At 38.2% G+C, this 20833-nt stretch overlaps 1 protein-coding gene across 1 annotated transcript in view; it reads right to left on the bottom strand.

Moving 5' to 3' along the window:
- Positions 1 to 18966, bottom strand: part of dnajc6 (DnaJ (Hsp40) homolog, subfamily C, member 6) — a 26693-nt gene extending 7727 nt beyond the window's left edge. The window contains exons 1-11 of the mRNA XM_037698002.1: positions 18833 to 18966; positions 12844 to 12893; positions 10767 to 10915; positions 8867 to 8989; positions 6352 to 6485; positions 5975 to 6169; positions 5606 to 5723; positions 3957 to 4036; positions 3634 to 3827; positions 1311 to 1679; positions 790 to 858 (exon numbers count right to left, since the gene is read on the bottom strand). Coding sequence (XP_037553930.1) covers positions 790 to 858; positions 1311 to 1679; positions 3634 to 3827; positions 3957 to 4036; positions 5606 to 5723; positions 5975 to 6169; positions 6352 to 6485; positions 8867 to 8989; positions 10767 to 10915; positions 12844 to 12893; positions 18833 to 18966 — 1615 coding nt within the window. The remainder of the gene's footprint in view (positions 1 to 789; positions 859 to 1310; positions 1680 to 3633; positions 3828 to 3956; positions 4037 to 5605; positions 5724 to 5974; positions 6170 to 6351; positions 6486 to 8866; positions 8990 to 10766; positions 10916 to 12843; positions 12894 to 18832) is intronic.
- Between the last annotated feature and the right edge of the window lie 1867 nt (positions 18967 to 20833).

Genomic DNA, 20833 nt, shown 5'->3' on the forward strand with positions numbered 1-20833 from the left:
AATGGGGCTATAAAACAAAAACAAAAACTACAGTACTCCCTTATTTATCGAGGTGGATCCATACCCTGAAGCCCCGCAATAAATGAAAAACCGCGAAGTAGGAATAGTAGTACAAGTAGTAACTAGTAGTTTATTTTAGTATATTTATATATATATACTGTATATATATATAAAGGACCTTTAAACCCTTCCTACACTCTTGCAGTATTCCAAACAATGTTTCTAAACTCCAAACGCTCTAAAAGAGCACAGGATGTCATGATTTCAGCTCCCCTGCCTCATCTGCTCTCAGCCACCTGCAAGTGTTCTTGGCCACGCCCACTTCTCTGTTCTGCACAGAGAACAGCTGATCAGCTGCAGCAGGAAGCTTATCCTGTCGTGTGGGCTGCACAAATGTTAATTTAAAATAATTTATTTTAAATAAAAATTCCATGCCGATCGTGCAGCTCATCCATCAATCAGCCAATTGTGTGTCATGTCCAATCTTATTTTGAAAAACCGCGATAGAGCAAGTCCGCAATAAACAAACTGCGAAGTAGCGAGGGACTACTGTACATCCATTGAATATTCTTTTGAAGCAACTAACTTGTTTTATATTTTGACAAAGCAAAAATGCATAGATACTGTAGATGCATAGATTTGATTGTAAATAAAACATGCCTCCAGAACATGCTATGAAAGAAAAAGCATCAGAACGGCAAAAGCATGCCTTACCCAGGCTTGTAGGCTGCAGGGTGGGTGATGGAGAACGAGCAGCATGCAGAAAAGGGTCTGGTTGTCCCACATTACCTGGTCCGAGGAATGAACCCATCATCTCCTGAGGCTTGGACATGGGAGCTTTTCCAAACGGATCAAACGCTGAGGGAGATTTAAAAAAAACATGCCATTGTTTCAGTGAAGTTGTTGTGATTCTATAAATTTTTTTCATTATAATTCTGCATTACAATAAGAACATCATCAACAAAGTACAAATAAACCAGAAGCACATAAAAACACAAGCTGATGAATTTTCATGTTTGAATACTGTAATCACTGACAGCTGCTGTTATTTCAACTGCTTTCTTTTGCACAGCATGCACACTTTGCACAAATTATTTTCTAATAGATTTACACCGGATTATCTTCCTAACACGACCTGGACTTAAACCTACAGCCTCATGGCGCTGATCACCGAGCTACCACAGCTCCAAAGTTATCACTGACAGTGTACGGTGGGAAAAGTATCTAGGCCTCTTGGGTTTGAAAATAAGCCAATCGATGACTTGTTCACTGCTCAGTTTAAACCACTTTAATCTTTAACTTCATCTAACCTGGTGGAGCAGGAGAGGGAGAAGGTGAAGCAGTATTTGGGGCCACTTTATGTGGAGTGGACTGGGTGGATGAGGGTCCACTGGTTGGCTGTGGGGCACCGAACAGGTCCCCAAGAAGGTCAGTGCTCGCCGCTGCTGAAGGTGAAGGTTGAGATGAAGGGAAGGGACGGTTCATGTCCTCTCCACCCAGACCAAGAAGATCCACTTCCTCTGCAGGTTTGGTTGCAGCAGGCGGTGGAGCCGGACGTTCTGGTTTCTGTGAGGCTGTACTGATGCTGCTACGTTGACTGGAGAGCGACAACATTTCGTCATCGGAGGCTTCGCTCTCCTCTCCGTGACTCCGACCTTCTCCATGTTGTCGGCTTGGCTCTTTAACAAGATGAGGTCAGAAAAAGCATGATGTTAAGGGACAGCATCCAAACTGGAGAAAGCACGTCGTTCAACAAGGTGGAAAAGAAAAAAGCCAACAAAGCCATAGAGCAGACTAAGAGATGAGGAACAAAAGTAGAAGACATCAAAGGTTATTACTGCTACAAGCACCAACTTTTCTTTTGATACACTATAAACAATCACTGGCTGCAGCTGCTAAACAGATTTGACTAAATTTCTCCTTATAATTCCTCTATAAAACTATTTTTAAAAGGGAGTGGGGTACAGATGGTAAACCTCAGCTAATATCCATTAAAAGCAATTCTTCACCTTGGCAGAACGTTAAGAACTGATTTATGGTAGAGATTTCATGGGGAATGTGTTTTAGATACAAGGGTGCAGGGGAAATACTGTCTGCTGTTCCGTCATCCCATATCAGAAGATGGGTGTTGAGATTTATTGAGATTTGTCGTTTATTCCCCAGAGGGCAAGAAGTCAAGTTCTACCAAAGTGATAAATTACCACATAACAATATGGGTTTAATTTCAATTCAATCAATGCAGAGAACATAAACACAAAAAGGCCAAATGGAGTTTCCATTAACAGAAAATGTAGTTGTCAATACTTTAATCTGCTTCTTTAGAGAGATTGAATTGAACAAATCCATTTTTTTTTTAAATTGCCACTGTAGATTTTGTCTAACAGGCCCGTGATCTCCATTTGTCTTACCCTCCAGATCCAAGCCCTCCATCTCATCTTGCAAGGACAGAAATTAGGTACATGAATTTATTACAGTAGTTTAAATTCCCTAACAGTTTTGCATCTGCATATTATTGCACTTTAGTCTCTAGTTATGAGTGTGCAGAATTAATTTATGGCCTTTAATGAAGAGTTTGTGCATGTAAATTAGAATCAAATTAACTAAATTGTGTACGGTTAAACATCTTTTATACCAAGGTTAGACCTTAACTACAGTTAATTTAGCGATGTCATAAGTAATGTTTATTAGCATTTACATCATTTTGTAACAAGTAGCAGTTAGTAGCAAATACCAGTTGACTTTACACAGAAAGCAAAGACTAAAACAGAAAGGCATGAAAATGTCTCACTTGCAGGAGGCAACGCTGTCTAAGGAATAAAAATTTCAAATAATTACACAATTACAATCCAAAAAAATTAGATGTGTGAGTAAACTTGAATTTGTTTTCTAACAACTTCATAGAAGAGTGCCTCTAGAAAATGTTCAAAGGGGCGACTGTCGTTAAACAGGGGTGAAGGACTCTGTGTCCTATTGTCCCCATCTTGTAATGCTGTAATTGCGAGTATCGCTCGACTCTCTGGTAGTGACCATCTGGGCACTAACGGTCGGTCGTTAGGCTGATCGTCCTCCTTTTGCATGTGAACAACTAGTTTGGGCTGTCACGAGCAAACTGGTTGATCCACCATGAGAAGGTGCTGTTTATTAGACTGTTGCAGCTCTTCAGACTGAAGAAGTCTTTTGGATAGAAGACTAAATATTTCGACAAAGAGGAATCCATCCAGAGGACCTGACAACCTTGTTAGATTTATCCCCCTGGAGTGCTGAGCATGCATCAGGACAATTGAACGTGGTATTTCTTGAGAAAATGCTAAGCGCCCACTGCCTTGCATGCCAAACTTTTAAATAAATAAAAAGGTAATTGTGCAACCTGTCAGTTAATACTCAGACTGCCCCTGGCTACATGGTACTTCTGAAGCGTTTAAACTGACAGTTGAAGCGAAATTTAACAAGCGCTGCAAGATTGATTTCTTTACAACTTGTTTGCTCTGAATAAAACATTTAAAACTGTATTCATCTGACAAGTTTTGACAGATAAAATGGTTCTGGATTTGAACATGTTTTTTTTTTTTCGACTTGTTTTTTCCATCCTAAACATAAAGTGATTGATGTTTAGTGTGATGCTTCCCACAGTACCTGCAACAGCCAGAGCATCCTGAAGCTCCTGATGGCAGGAAAAGAGCACATTGGGACTCAGGTCTTTACAGGGGAACTGCTCCCATGGTGGCGTGAGGTCTTTCTGCTTGTCCACCCCCTCTACCTCAATGTCAAGTATGACGTGGAACAGCTGAGGGTATTTCTCTGGAGAATCACAGGCATCAAGCTCGGGTCTGAGAAAATTAAGAATGGTGGAGGGGAAAAAAGGGATTTGTAAAAACACCAAAACAGTGAAATAGTAGAAAAGAATGATCACATTATCTGTTGTTATTATTGGGTTGTATATGAAGGATTTTCCTTACTTGTTAAATTTTAATATCGTTGTTCCAGGAGCGATGAAGCCAGTGTGGAACTGGATCTGGAAGATCTGGGTGTTGGACACCTAACAAGACAAAAGCAGTACTTTATAACACTTACCTGCTTAAAGGTACTTTAACTTCATTTACATCATACTTAAATATAAGCAGTTTAGTAACAGGCCACTTCTGCGTAAATACAAGGTTTAAAATACAAGTACAATTTTTAAATAATAAATTTAGTGAACATCTGTAAAAATGGTCAAAGCTAAATCATTATTAGAAAGAAGATTATTCTGCAATGCTTATAGATTACTTATTATAAGAAACATTTGGATGAAAGATATTTTTTGTTCTTGGATAGATAAATAAAAAAAACAACAACATGCCTTTATTTTTAATAACTATTTTGCAAACGACGATACAAAATGTCAGACTTTTAGCAGTAAAATTATAATGGAGAATTGCAAAAATTATAATAACTTGGGTATTCCTAAGCAAATGTGAAGTGTGTTTATGTTGTGCAGATTTAATGTGGTATTAATTAACATAGAAGTTTCACAGTTTATATCAGTAAGAATCAGGAACACTGGATGAAGTTTATGTATTGCAGAAAAATTGTAACATGTTGCAAACAAGTTAGATTCAGTGATTATGATTTCAGTGTCAAAGTGAAACAGTTACTGTATTTTTTGGCCTATAAGTCACATTTTTTTGCATAATTTGCACGCCCTTTGACTTATACACTGAAGCGCCATATTTATGGATTTTTTTTCCATATTTATAAACACATTTTTGCTTGAGACATGACCGTTTTCATTCATTCTGACTGAAAATGTTGAACACTACCATTTTCAGCCTGTAGATGGCACTCGAGTTGTATGGCATGCCATTGTGTCATATAATAGGTAAAAGTAGCTATTAATGACACAATCGGCTTGCCACAGCCTGCCACCTTCATCCAGCTGTCAAATCAGCTTCATTTTGCTGTGCCGCCCTGGCAAAATGCAACTAATTTGACCACTGAAGTGCATTATTAAGTAAAAGTTCAATTAAGACACACTTTTACTATAATGTCGAGCAAACAAATAATTGCTTTAGGTGCTTATCTTGTTAAATTTCGAAGAAATGCGCAGCATTCCTCCTTCCCAATTTCCTCCCTCAGAGAGCGCTCCCGGAGCACCGAGGCATTGAATACTTTTGAAATGCAGCTGATTTGACTGTCAAAGTGCATTTGTTAAGAAAAAGTTAAACTGAGACGCACATTTACTAGTTTCGAGCAAACAAATAATTGTTCTTAAGTGTTAATCTTGTTAAATTCTTGTTAAAATCCTTCCGTGCACTCTCCCACGGCCGCCATTTGGCAGCCTTTTGATTTTTTGGCGCAACACCGGCCCACATTTCCAGGTTGTCAGTGGTGACGCGTAACAAACACGATGCATCAGCGGTGACGCATAATAGATGCTACGTATATGACGAAGCAACGTATTTATGGACTTTTCCACTTTATTAGACATATTTGGACTGATGCGACTTATACGGCGGTGCGACATGTACGGTGGAAAATATAGTAATTGTTCCTGCATTCCCGTGATCTCTTCAACAGTGTCAGTGTTTCCTGGTTAGATCTTGCTGCTGCAGCCTGAAGAGCATACCTTGGCCTGCAGACGGCCTCCGATTGTTGATCTCATGTGGTAGACTGAAACCACGATGTCTCCCTGAACACTCACACCAAGAGGGAAAACCACTTTCCCCTCCTGGATCCTGTGCTCTCTGGGCATGCAGAAGCAGAGAAGGGATTAAGAAATATGAGCAAAAATGTTAAAAAAAATAAAATAGAGCCACATTAGGAAACATTTGGGAGAACATGTCCGAAACTCATAAAGAGGAAAAAAGAATAACACTTTGATTATATTTTGATTATAGTTTCATTTAAACTCTGTATGGTGTTTCGAAAATACTACATAATCTGTCATAACCTAATTGTATGGATTTTGTACGTTAATCTCAAGACTGTCCCTTACCTCATCCTTTCATACTCCTGTGCAGTGGTGAAGATCTTAGTCTCACCAATGAGGACGTCACAAAAGGGCCGGCAGCCGCTCCGCTGCTTGTTGAAACAGGGAACTGGACTTATAGTGAGCGCCTTGATCAGCAAGGGCTTCGAGTGGGGGAGGGTGGGCTTCTCTGACACCATGCTACACACATAACCTATGTACCTGCATGGACACAGGGACACCTTTTAATTGTTTTATCCTATGCACACATAAAAATTATGCTCTACATTAATCATTCACTAATCAAGTTAGTGAACGTCATTTCTAACGTAGAGGGGTGAACAAAAAGAAAGGATCAAATGTTTGCTTTATTAGATTTTTTGTCTCTGCTCAGAGATGCAAACCTGCGATGTGAAGGCCAGAGGCCAGAACCGGGTTTTTTGGCGCTCAGCAGCTGCATGGCAGGAACTGGGTGGTTGAAAAGGTGGCAGAAGCAGAACATGGCACAGACCAAAACACCAGAGGTAGCACGACCATCCTGGAAGCAGACCGAGCAGATGCTGACAGATTTGTCTGTAGTGTTAACAAAATATCTTGTGAACCAGCGGTTAAAAACCTTTCAAAGTAAGCACTGGGTGTAAATCTACCGTATTTTCAGACTATAAGGCGTACTTCTTTCTCAAAAACTGACAGCGAGCCTTATAATCAGGTGCGCCTTTATGTATTAACTCTGGTTTTGTTTACTGACCTCGAACTGATTGTATGTGGTTATTGTAAATGAGTTGAATAAAGTTTGACTTATCTGACTGTTTCGTTTCGCTTAATGAGCCCAGTGCGCCTTATAGTCCGAAAAATATGGTACGGCTGATTTGTTTTTAAGGTGAACCCCATTCAAGATGGTCACCACAGCTTAGCAACCTTAATAAAAACAAAAATGGATACAACTCTGACCATTTTACACAAGGTCATCTCCAGCACATACTCTGAGTGCTAACTGAAACCTTTAAAACTTTGAACATTTGCCAATAAGTAAGTCATCACTAAACATCTACAACTCTAACATTTGGAGTTAACCCAATTAAAGATGGCTGTCTGGACATTAGCCAACACCAAAATTATAATTCTGTGTTTTTTCATTCAACCTTTTGTTTATGCAGGTTAATCCCATTGAGCCTCGGGGACTCATTTACAAGAGAAACCTGATTTCTTTAACAAAGAGTGATGACAGCAGTGGATAACAAAGACAACAGACAATCATAAAAGAGACGTACAGATTTTTTTTTTTGTTTGTTTTACAAATTAAAATAAAATAGCAACCAAAAGGAAAAAAGCAGCAAAAAAACAGCCAGATGATATGGCGGTGTAGAAAACTAAAAACAGAAACATGTCTGCATTGGATCTTGCCAGGAACTTAACAGATGTTAGTTCTGTCAGTTTCACACCTAATGAACTCAGATTTGATGGTATTATCTGAGTCATCACTAACAAATGTTCAAATTGTTAACAGATTAGGCCAGATCTCTAAATATTGCATGAGATTGTGTGTTTGCACTCCGTCCCTTCTCAACATTAAATTATTTAAGTTTTAAACTCAGGTATGAAAGACAGCTGGCGATAAGCACTCCTTGAAGGAATGCCAGGCTTTTAATCTGTTTTGCCTTGCTTTGTATTATTTTAAACTATTTATAAAATGTTGAGTAAATATTTGGCTGGATTCACTTGTAGTCGTGATTTAAACTTCACTTTAGAGGTTAGAGACAAACACAAACATTTGGTAGAGATTATGCAAGATGGAGATGTTTGCCAAACCACAGCAACTTGGCAATAAAATCTTCCACCACATGCCGGTTTCACTGCTCGGTCTGATTCACACAGTGCTTTGAGCTGTTTGTAATGTTTTAGCTGAGCTTAAAGCTGCAAAAGAAAGTTTACTTCAAAGTATTTACTTAACTTTTTCTTTTTCTTTTTTTTTTTTTTTTTTTTACAACTATAAGTGAAATCCAGCTCCATAATTTGGAATAAAATGTGACATGGAGCCACAGTTTCGTTGCCTCACTCAGAGTTTGTTTTGTCTTTGGCAGGGTTTTTTTATTTTTCACTCTACTTAAACCAAATCAATTACTGTATTTTCCGGCGTATAAGTCACAGTTTTTTGCATGGATGTGACAGTGCGACTTACACACCAAAGCAACTTATATACTTTTTTCCATATGCATAACACAATTTTTGACTGACGCTTTAAATGTTCATTCATACTGACATGAACTAGAGTAAACATTACATTTGCAGTCATTAGAGGCGCGAGAAGGCCCTCTTGGCTTTTGACGACAACTACTAGTAGGCGTATATGTTGTTCCTGTACCGCTGCCCCCCACTGCCCCCCCGCCAAACACTGACCATTAAAGTGCATTTATTAAAGAAAACGTTAAACTGAGACACACCTTTGCTATCTGTCGAGCAAACAAACAATTGTTTAAGTGTTAATCTTGTTAAATTTCAAAGAGCTGCAACAGCGAGTCCTCCCGTGGACGCAAATAGATTTTTGGTTTGACATCGACACACGTTTCCTGAGGGTCCGCGGTGACGCATAATAAATGCGACGGGTCAGCAGTGATGCAAAATAAACATTACTTATACGCTGAAGTGACTTATATATGGTTTTTCCTCTTCGTGATGCTTTTTTTTGACTGATGCGACTTATACGCCGGAAAATATGGTAATTGTGCTTGCAGACAAAACGGATCAATTCATCTGAAGCCATGACTGGGAAGAGTAGTTATGTAGAATACAAAAAATAGGGAAGAAGAAAGGGTGACCAAATCACTGGTTATGGTTTATCAATATGTGAAATATTATAAATAAATAAAAATAATTTTCGGTGTATGAATACTGATTTGATCACGTGAGTGTTTTTCTTACCGAACAGGTGATGACGCACACGTTCTTGGGATTCTGCTTGAGCCAGTTGTGCATGTTCTTACACACAGCAAACAAGTTGTGAAGGCTTGGAGCTTGGTGTGAAGGCCAGTTACACTCCGACACCTGGGAGAGGTTAGTGCAGGGAACAGGAGGAGGAGGAAGGAGCACCAAAGCAGAAAGTAAAATTAACGTGAGTGTGTTTGTGTGTTGGGAGGGGGGAATAAGAGAAAAGGCAAATGGGGTGGAACAAAAGCAAAAAAAAAAAAGAAGAACAAGGAGAGGGAAAGTTTATAAAAATGAGAGAGGAAAGAAAAAGAGAAGAGGAGGTTAGTAACAGCTCTGCAGCAGCTCATCACACTCATCTGCTACAGAAAATTCCAGAGGCTATCTTGGTCATATGAACTCCACAGCTGTTATCTGATTATAAAACTCCCACATATGGTTTAACATGAACCTAACTCCAGCTGTACAACAACCCTGAATCATTTCACGAGCCAATAGGGCACACTTATCCATAAAATCAGAAAAAGAAGGACAAAATTAAGTGTTCATACTTTATTTAAGCAGTGATAATCTTTTCTTTTTTTTTTTACTTTTTTTTTCTTCTTCTTTCAGCTGCTCCCTTCGCAGGGGTCGTCACAGCAAACTAAACCATACGAAGACTTGGCAATTATTTTTACGCGGATGCCCTTCCTGACGCAACCACAGACCCCCGAGCTACCACAGCCCTCTGTGTGGAGCAGAGCTGCTATCAAGGGTGTCCGGGGGAGCAGATGGTGGGGATTGAGGGCCTTGCTCAAGGGCCAGAGTGAGACAAGTGAGGGTGGAGGAATGTGTGGGCAGTACCGCGAGTTGAAATGGCGATCTTCCGATCACAGACCCACATTCTTTAACCTCTGCTCCACCACTCCCCACCAAAATCTGAATCATCTACAGTTCAAATGACGGGATTTATTTGGAGGTATTTTTCATTAGTTATTATTGTGAAGTAATAAAAAAAAATTGACAATTTATTGAATAAATTGCTTTTCTTCCTAACTTTTTGGTTTGTCTACCTAAAAGAAAAAACCTGCAGTTTGCTTTATACAAAATATTTTAGATAAAAATCATAATAATCATTACCTCTTGAGGAGGCAAAATTCTATTGTGAAAGACGACACAAAAGAAAAGTAAAATCTTATATTGTTTTAACATATAAGGAATGCACACATTTCCTTTGACAACAGAACTGCGATAAAGCAGCCAGAGAAATATCAGACAGAGAAAGCTTTGGTCACATGATATAATAAGATTTAAACTTGGAGGTTGGGGATTAAGTTTCATATTAAGATGAATATTGGGGATTAAAAGACTAATAGACATTTGGAAGCATAAAACTGTTATACTGTATTTCTTGTTGTAGAAAGCTTTGAACTGAAAAAGCAGGTCAAATGCTGGTCATCTTGATGTTAAAAGCACAAATCTGAAGAAAAATAACTGACACATCAATATGTTCTCACTTTAGAGGTGCCATTTTGGCAGATGCCCTCGGGTGCTGCTGTCTTGGTATATTTTGTTATTGTACAATCAAACCACCCCATTAAAAGTCTGCAACATGAGAAACTATTTACCTTAAAATTTACATACAGAAAAGTAATGAATAGTTTGTTCAAACTGCATAAAATATAATTGTTTCATCTCACATTCTGCGAGACTTTAAACCCTACACTTTACAAATGTGCATTTTAGACTTAGCGTAACCAGAATATCAAGCAGCTGATGCTGCGTAACCACATTTAAGTCCTCAGATCTAAATAGAGGAGCTTTAATAAAGGAAGTGAAAATGGTGCCAATAAGAGCACAAACAAAAGCACACATGATGATCTTCATGTGCAGCATCCTGAGATACAATCACACTAACCCTGTTGGAGAATTTGGCCCCGCGGTAGTTGCGCTGCGATAAGTTGAAGACTGTGTAGTGGTCTGCGTGGCGGCTGTCAAGGAAGGAGCGGATATCCTCAACATGGTTCTGGCAACCATACTGGACAGACTCCGCTGGGTACGTCATCACTAAGGGGAAAAAAAAAAAACTGAGATAAGCAGCTATAAATTTAAATTCACACATTTTAATTTGTTAGGTAATTACAACAGCTTTTCATACTGTTGACTACAGACTGAATGATGGTAAACCAACTATTAAATTCTGAAGCGTACAGTCGTGGCCAAAAGTTTTGGGAATGGCACAAATTTTGGTTTTCACAAAGTCTAATGCCTCAGTTTTTATGGTGGCAATTTGTATTAACTCTAGATTGTGAAGAGTGATCAGATGAATTGCAAAGACACTGCTTCTTGTAAGATAGCATCCCAATCAACCATTTATTGAATCACAAAGAACTACAAGGAGATTAGTTCAATTGCAGTGAAGAAGGCTTAAAGGTGCCCAAGAAAGTCAAGCAAGCATCAGGACCGTCTCCTAAAGAGGATGTCTGTCGCCTGTCGCGATAAACAATACAATTAATCGCATGATAAATGAAAATTATCTAACTCATTTGCATTTATCAGCTTTATCGTTTCTTCGTGTCTCTCTCTTTCTACTGAAAACACTGGATGACAAAAAGTTCAAGTCCGGTGCTCTTTACTGACCCCTCCCTTTCTCTTTAAAATCCGTTTTAACCGTCCAAAATCACGTTTTGGGATTGTTAAAAGCAGCTAAACTAAGAAGCTATGCTACGAGCTAAGCTAACAGGCCGACCGCGGGAAAACATTGTCTTGTTGAAGCTCCAAAACTCATGGTTGAAACCTGTGCCTTTGTGTAAAAAGTTGTTTTTCTCTGCAAAAAGAAGCTAAGAACTTGTTTACTGATTGTGTGAAAAATGCTATGCTAAAGAGCTCAAACCACACCGAGCATCCGCCATTTTGACAAGGAAGGAGAGACAGACAGCCCATGTCATGTCAAGGGGCCTCCCTCCCATTTTTCTTAAAGAGACACGCTGCTCGCTCCCTCACTAGCCATCCTTCGGTTCAAACGTCTTACACTGCCATCCAGTGGTCAAAAAAGGTACTACACTCAAAACAAAGTATTTCTTCTTCAATTTGACAATTACTAATTATTGTCAAATTTCAATCAATATTATCGTTTATCACAATAATTTCTGAGACAATTAATTGCTCAGCAAAATTTGTTATCGTGACAGGCCTACGCACAGTGAGATGAAAGCTTTTGGAGGATGGCTTGGTGTCAAGAAGGGAAGCAAAGAAGCCATTTCTCTTCAAGAAAACATGAAGGATAGAGTGTCATTCTGCAGGAAGTATAGGAAGGATCAACACTGAATATTTTAGTCTGATTAAACTGGATGCATTTGTCAACAGAAAGTTAAAACATGAATGAAATGCTTATAATTGTAATTCATTATACCATATAAACATCTGACAAAAGGTTCTAAAAAAAACTGAGGCTGCAAAATTTGTGCCATTCTCAAAACTTTTGGCCACGACTGTAGGTTTATGATACAGTCCAGTTATAAGAGGGTTTATTCTGTCTTCAGGTAACATTCATCTCTAAAAGATCCTGCAGCTTCACACTCACGATCATGTAAAGTTGTTAAAAACTCAGAGGTGAAACTGGAGTCAGCTAAAGGTGAAGATGTCTGTTTATGTGTGTGAACTGGGCATGTGGACACAACAGGACAAGACATCCTGATGAAAATGTAGTTAAACCATTATCATATGTTTTGGACTATAAGGCACATTAAGCAAAACAAAACAGTCAGATAAATCAAACTTTATTCAACTCATACACAATAACCACATAAAATCGGTTCGAGGTCAGTAAGCACAACCAGAATTAATACATAAGGCTCACTGTCGGTTTTTGAGAAAATTAAAGGATTTTAAGTGTGCCTTATAGTCTGAAAAACATGGTAACAGTGTGGCAGACGGGTCTGACAATCACTTATTTATACACAGTCTATTATAACTTGCAGCCACTTTTTGTTTACCTATGATCCTTGATGTAATGTAGGCAATGTCCAGTTCCCCTTTAGTGTATCTGAAACATATACATAAAAAGTTGTTAATTTGTTTTATTTGTTCAAAGCGATTAAAACACAAGTCGAAGCGCAAATAACATGGTCATTTCAGACAAATAAAATTACTTTGACTTTTTATGACTAGGCCAAACCCACCCTACAAGCTCATTCCATCTGACCCACAAAACATTTTTTTATTAGGGTTTTCACAGTTCAGTACAAGAGTCCACTGCAGCACGGCTCAGAAAGGGTTGAAAAGAGCTACAGAGCTCCTTCACAGCATGTGACCAGGCCCAACTCAGACCCTGAAAACCAGCAGTGAGGAGAAGCTGAGCATCAGCTCATGTGGTCGATCAGCTCAGGAGGATACAGGCAGAGCTATGAAGCCAGGAAGATTCATTCCTGCAAAAGAATGTTTACATTTTATATTTAGCTAAATTCAGCCTGATGTTCTGTAAATCAGAACAATTTGGTAATTTTGATTCAACAATGATCAGGTGATGACCTCCACTGTGATGACAGATTCTCAGTGAGGTTTAAGTTTGAGCTTTCTTTTACTACATGTTAGAACTGCATGTGTCCTCCTAAACCCTTGAGCTTTAATTTAGCTGCATGCTTGGTGTTTGGATACAGTTGATATTTGTCTGATATTTGTTGTTGTCATGTGGCCGACTCTTCAGCCTTTAAAAACACTGAAATCACATGACATCATGTGGTTTGCACGCAGATCGAGTTAACTGATTTAAATATGGGACTTCACAAGTTAAACCTTTTAAGTTTTTATTATTTAAAAGTTCAGATTTTTTTTTTGTCTTTTGCCTATTTAGAGCTATTTAATGTAGATTGTGCACAAAAAAAATAAATCCTCAAATAAATAATTTACAGTTAGTACAAATAAACAACTACCGGTACTTCTGAAAAGCATTGTAAACATACAGTAGCACGCCTGAAAAATACTTGTCAAAAGTTTTTGTACAAATGCTCTACATTTGAAACGTTCTGATAGCAAAACAAGTAATGTTTGTGAAAGAGTGGATCAGAGTACATATTCTCAGCAGCCAAACATTTGATCCGCCTCTCTGCCTCTCACTGTCGGAGCATCGGGCTGCATCACATCCATGTCTGAACGGTTTGACTCGGGAGGGAAATGGTCTTTTTTTTTTCCCATCCAGACTACTCTAAGCTGTTCAGGATCAAAGAAATGCCACATGTGAATCCCTCAAACAGCCTTTCATGCCATATTCAACTTGTGAATGTGAGAGTGAACGGTTGTTTGTCTCACTTGTCTCTTTGCGTCCCTGTGATGGACTTGCGACCTGTCCAGGGCGTCCCCCGCCTCTCGCACAGTGACCCGAAAAAGGAAGAAGCAAGTAAAGATAATGGATGGATATATTTCATTTTCATTTGGACTCCTCATTCTTGAGTCCATCTCTCTTTTAAAAATGTGACGTGCATTTTAATCCATCACTGTTGGACACAATCTGATGTAAATTTTTAAACAAAAGCTATAAAGATGTGAGAGTGTGCCTTTGCAAATTACGCTCTTATAGTTTTTAAACATACTTTTCCAAACTTTAAATCATGTGTGTCACATTTGTCCTCAAAATTCTGCATCAACACCTATATGTTATTTTTAGGTTATTGCAGCCTAGACCTTAAATGTCAAAAGTACAACTGAGTATTTACACACTATGAAAGGGAGGCCACTGTTTGCCCAGCAGAAAGTAAGCACTGGAGCATAAAACTAGTTGAACTACACACAAACAAACAGTGTAAGTAGGTTAGATCCCAACAGATACAGGATCTGGGCTCTCCATGTTTCCTTCATCTTCCGCCCCAAAATTGTCTCCTCTTGTTTTGAGAAAAAATATTTACCTGTCTACTTCATTATAAAAATGTTAACAAAAGAAGGCCAGATAATGTTTGCACATAAAGTAACGGATCATACGGTCTGATTTAGGTTGTTTTAATACTTTTCTTAACACAAATCTTCAGCCAATAAAAACACCAATTTCATGTTTCGCTGCTAATTCTGACTCAGTCTTTTGAGTTTTCAGCTTTTATGCTCTTTTTTTTTTTGTAGACATAATTCAGGGTATAGTTTCATTAAGGGTATAGTTTGTGTTGTGATATTTGGCAATATGCAAATAATAATTATATCCATCCATTATCTTTATTCGCTTCTTCTTGTTCGAGTCGCAGGAGTCACTGGCGCCCATGTCCAGCCATCACTGCACGAGAGGCGGGGAACACCCTGGACAGGCCACAAGTCCATCACAGGGCCTAATAATAATAATAATACAATAAAATGTTAAAAATGTTTTGGTGTTGAAAAAGAATTCCTTAAAGAAATGCATATCGCCTGTTGCGTTTTATGCCAAAGATTCAAACTAAAATCAAATTATGTTGAAAAATCAGCGTTAAAGACATATTGGTAAGTTTAGTTCAAATCTACCAAGCAGAATGATCAGATACTGCAGCTCTCTTTAATTGCAGGCTTTGCCTCCATATTTAAAGTTCACATAAAAAAAACACATGGATTACCGTCCTCAGAAGGTGTACAGGGTTGTGCAAAAGTCTTGAGTCACCCTTTTGTTTCTTTATAGTTTGCTTCCAAGCAGCCAGAGTTTTCTTGTAATCTTTAAAATAGTCTTGATACATTTCTGTGACTTTTCTGGCGGTTTTTCTTTGGACTTTGGCTTCTTTTCTACTGTTTGTCAGTCCAGCAGAGGATCTATGATGTTGATGTTATTGTTAATCAGTACTCCCTGATCTATAAGTTGTTTAGGCATCAAAAGGCTCAAAAACTCAAGAGATACATTGTTGTTTTGACACATACAACAGACAGCAATAAAAATAAAAAAATCAATTTTAAATTGGGTCTTTTGACTCTTTGTTTTCATTAGTCTTAAAAAAAACACATTCTGTTCCCATTTTATTATCTACCTATAAGAAAGGCACCAAAAACAAACATTTAACAGACAGAAAACACTGTCTTGCCAACAACAATAAAGTGATTCCCAAACAGCTATAGCAATAATACAATAACCAGCTGAAGTATGATGCATGTCTCAGGTTCTGTGTCAGGTTTTTGCTGGGTTGTTTTCCATTTCTTAAAGATATTTACAGATACTGTTCATCTGCTGTGAACAATTCTTTAGGCCTGACTTCATCTTTTGTCCTCATTTGACAACGTTCCTATTTTTATCACACTGTGCAGCATGCTGTCACGGTTAGGCAAAGATTGCACAGAAAATTAGACAAATGAAACTTTAAAATCCATTTCAAAACCTTTTTTTAAGAAAACTAATAAATGTGCATTCACCGAGACAGAAACACGCTTGCCATTACTGACAAATAAATATCATCCTCTGCTTTTCTTCATGCTAACTTTCTCCACCTATCAACCCCGACTGCTTTAGCTGGTGTCCACAGTATCCCAGCTCCCATCACTCAATTACCCACAGTCACACATGCATAAAAACTCCCACTGCAACACATGGCACAAATGAAATGAATCCGTTAGAATCAGCAATGCACAGGCCATTTGGCACAATGCACTTGCCATGAATAATTCAGCCTGAAGAGACGGCAAAGAGAGGGAAGGAAAGGTGGAGCTGAGATGACAACAAGAGGGAACAGGAGAGAGGAAGAGGAGGGGAGACACGAGAGAGGAATAAACACAATCAAACTTGCTGAGTCAAGTCAGAGAGAAGCTGTGTGTGTTTCTGAATATACAGAGAGCTCTTTGTGCTGCCCCGTGCAGATGCCTGTACACAAACAGACTGGGAGAACCGAGCCGTGTCAGCCTCCCTGCCCCCCCCCCCCCTCCATCCCCACTGAGCAGCTTCACTTTTAAAGGAACCACCATCCAAACAGCATACAAATATTTACTGAATATTTGAAAGAACAGCCGCTGTACAAGCATTTACCAGTTTGATATTTTTAAATAATCATCATAGGTTAGAGTCTTCCCAAGAAGTCAAGGCTGATACAGAAATACAGAAACCAATTCTGCTCCAAGTGAAACAACAGTTTTACTACATTGTCTGTGCTAGATGGTTTTGATGTCAACTATATGAAATATGAGGCATTTCAAATCTAATAAAAATGATTAGGGAAGTTAGGAAGAAAAGAAATGCATGAAGCCAGACAACCTGAAGATGGGGCAGCTTGAAATCAGTCTCTCTTGAATTAATGTAAATATACAAAGAAATCCCATCCAAAATATTGTGTTAAACAGAAAACACTTGCCAGCTCGTATAAGGAATGAGGGTTGTCAAATTAAAAAAAACCACTTCAAACTTTTAATTAATCTAAATTTGAGTTAAATTAAACTAAAAACAGCCTTTCAGTGGGTGTTATAATGTGCAAAATATGCACTGTAAAAGTGTCGCCGATGCATTTATCCATATGTACAAAATGAAAATGTCTCAATAAATGTGCTGTAAATGCGATGAAGCAACATTTTATTCCATCCATCATCCATCATCCATCCATCCATCCATCCATCCATCCATCCATCCATCCATCCATCATCTTCTGCTTGTTCCCAAGTCGAGTCATGGGGGCAGCAGCTTGAGCAAGGAGGCCCAGACAGCTCTTTCCACAACCACCTCTTCCAGCTCTTCTGGGAGGACCCCAAGGCGTTCCCAGGCCAACTGAGAGATGTAGTCTCTCCAGCGTGTCCTGGGTCTTCCCCGGGGTCTCCTCCCAGTCGGACATGCCCAAATAACCTCCCTAAGGAGGCGCCCAGGCCAGGGAGCATCCTTACCATATGCCCTAACCGCCTCAACTGGCTCCTCTCGATGTGGAGGAGCAGCAGTTCCACTCTGAATCTTTCCCAGATAACTAAACTTCTCACCTCTTCTCTCAACTTGTTTTTTTTTTTTTGAATGTCCAGAGGACCAGATTGAACTTTTTTGGATTTTTCTACCTGGATTATTGAGCATGCATCAGGATAAACTTCTCACCCTATCTCTAAGGGAGAGTCCAGCTACCCTGCCTTGGAAACATTTTGTCTGTATCCACGATCTCATTCTTTCGATCACTACGCAGAGTTCATGACCATAGGTGAGGGTTGGAACGTAGACTGACCAGTAAACAGAGCTTTGCCTTACAGCTCAGCTCCCTCTTCACCACAACAGACCGGCACAGAGTCCTCAATACTGCAGACACTACACCAATCTGTCTGTCCATCTCATGCTCCATTCTTCCCTCACTTGTGAACAAAACCCAGAGAACAAAATTTTACAGCAACATTTTATTTTGCTTGATATTTTGACTAATCTTCAACTCTAATAGTGTATTTAATCAAATCTAACACTAAACCTGTGTGTAATAATATCTAATACCCAATACCCGCTTGACAACACAATTAGAAATCATCCTTGGGCCATTTTAGGTGAAATGGGAACTGATTGTTTATTTACTTCCCAAAAAGAGTTATTTCAAATGTTTAGTTGTGCAATTTGCCTTTTATGACAGCATCATATTATACAAAATATAGGAATTTTATTGGTTTTATACAAAGACCATGCAATATTTTTGGGTCTTGTCATGTAATTTTACTATTTTTGATCAGATATAACAGTTTTAAATAAATTCATAAACTTTATTTAACCAGGCTTACCCCACCGAGATCACTAATCTCTTCTTTGAGGGAGGCCTGGACCTGGAGGCAGCGCAACATGAATGTTTTTAGACTGGGAGGAAGCTGAAGCACCCGGAGTAAAATCACACTAACCTTTCACATAGAAGACCCTATGACAAGCCTTTAGGCTTTACCCAGAACTTGTGTGTTGTGAGGCAACAAAGCTAACCACTAATCTACTGTGACGTTAACAGTTAACACTCAATTCATTCAATTTTATTATGAAATTCTCCCATTTTGCATCAAGAATCATTGTTACATTTTGCAGAGTGCATTGAGTTCAGCTTGAATGTGGTGGTTACTTACGTAGAGACTTGGTGCATGACCTTGGTGGAGGTGTCCTTCAGTGTGTCTTTTAGATTGTCCTTAAAGTTGCTGAAGAACTTCCCAGCTCCTCCCTTCACCATGTCAAACAGCCCTCCTCCATAGGTGCCGTCCATCTCTGGAAATTAAAAAATAAAAAGCTTAGCAACCACAGCTAGTTTGTAGTTGTCCGTGCAGACAAATCTGCTGAGAGTAAACGTGATATAGCAGAACATTACTCAGAGATGGATATTCTCCATGGATTTCCTCAAAATTACGTGAATACTTATTCATCATTCACACTTGCATAAGTATTTTACAATCAAACTACTTTGTTCTGTTTAATCAGAACATTCGGCTCCATCAGGAATAGTGTGCTGTGACTTCTAGCCTTTGTAACGTTTGTACTTTTTAAATTGTTTCGCATTTACAATCATTTTCCTCATGGAAACACACGGGGATCTCTTCAGTTTATTCAAAAACACTGTTCTGTGTAATCTACTTTATCTAATGTTGTCTACTTATTAGTTATGTCTTGCTAACTTTGGCTTTTAGCTACTGATTTGCTTAATTTAGCTGTTAGCCACTATCATGTTATTTACAGCTTTTAGCTATGGTAGTTACAATTTAGCTACATTTTGATTTTAGCAACCATTTAGATATTTGGCATTTTGCTACAGTTTTGTTCATAAAAATTTTTCAGCTATAGTTTAGTTTGCTTTAAGGTTGAGTTAGTGTTGCTAGTTGCAGCACTGAGTGACTGTTTTGCTGATTTTAGCTGTTGATCTACTCGTTTTAATTTTAACAAATCAGTTATTTCATTCTTCAACAAATATCACTCATGTCTTTTAGCACTATCAGCACTTTGGTTGGCCTTGTTGTGGTTTTTAAGTGCTTCATAAATAAAATGGCTTGGTATTAAAAAAAAAAGTAAAAATATATACAAAGTATATCATGATGTGAGCCTGTAGATGTGCACAAATGTTATTCCCAACAGGAACAAATGGAAAGAAAATATGGATTTCACTGGCTTGGAAAGTTAATGGAGGAAGTACAGTAAAAGCTAAAAGGAAGCTTCTTGAAAAATCTCCAGAGAACAATAAAACTGCTCTTTGTGGGAACAAAGACCCTGAGTGAATTCATGCAGGGCCTTAAACTAACAACTAACTAACTAACTAACTAACTAACTAACTAACTAACTAGCTTGCATACAACAAGGCATGCACCTTTCACTTAAACAAAACTGAGCAGGAGTTTAAGGTGATGCAAGTGGTTTTATCAATGAGATGTTGATTATATACTGTATATTAAAACAAAACTACTCGGAGCAATCTGTGACTAATTAAGAATGTAGTGCCAAATTAATTTAAGCTAAATTCATCTATTTTATTTGTTTTCATTCTGATGGACCACCTCTAAATAAACACTCTAGTAAAGATATAACTAAAGTTATAATTCTTTTTTTTTAAGACAAGCTCACAATGAATAAAAATCAGAAACCTTTTACGTTTGCCTCATTAAACACAGTAACTTGTAGATGAGGAGTCCTTTTCTAGTTCTTTTACTGGACAAAAATGTGGCCTCAGATTCCTGAAGTGAACTTTTTATTTGTATCTTGTGCGTTTAATCTTTGTCACACAACAGATAGACAGAAAAGAACTTTTTTAATCAACAAAAGGAGAATATGATATTCAGCAAACATTACACCATCAGAAAAATAAACATCCTCATTGTATCTTCAGTATCAACATGCAAATAAAACTACAGCTAAAGCTGATGTCAGTTATTACCCCTCATTATCATTGGTGCTAATTTGGAAGTAAAACAAAACTAAAGTAAATCTAAAAACAAATGAACGCTCATCCAAACTGCTACATGTGACAGCTCAGGCCAGGAATTAAATACCAGCCCTGAAACTAAAGTCACTTCACAATCACCACAATAATAATTTAAATATATATATATATATATATATATATATATATATATATATATATATATATA

This window comes from Nematolebias whitei, chromosome 3 (assembly GCF_014905685.2).
Source record: "Nematolebias whitei isolate Nwh7 chromosome 3, NemWhi1, whole genome shotgun sequence".
NCBI lineage: Eukaryota > Metazoa > Chordata > Actinopteri > Cyprinodontiformes > Rivulidae > Nematolebias > Nematolebias whitei.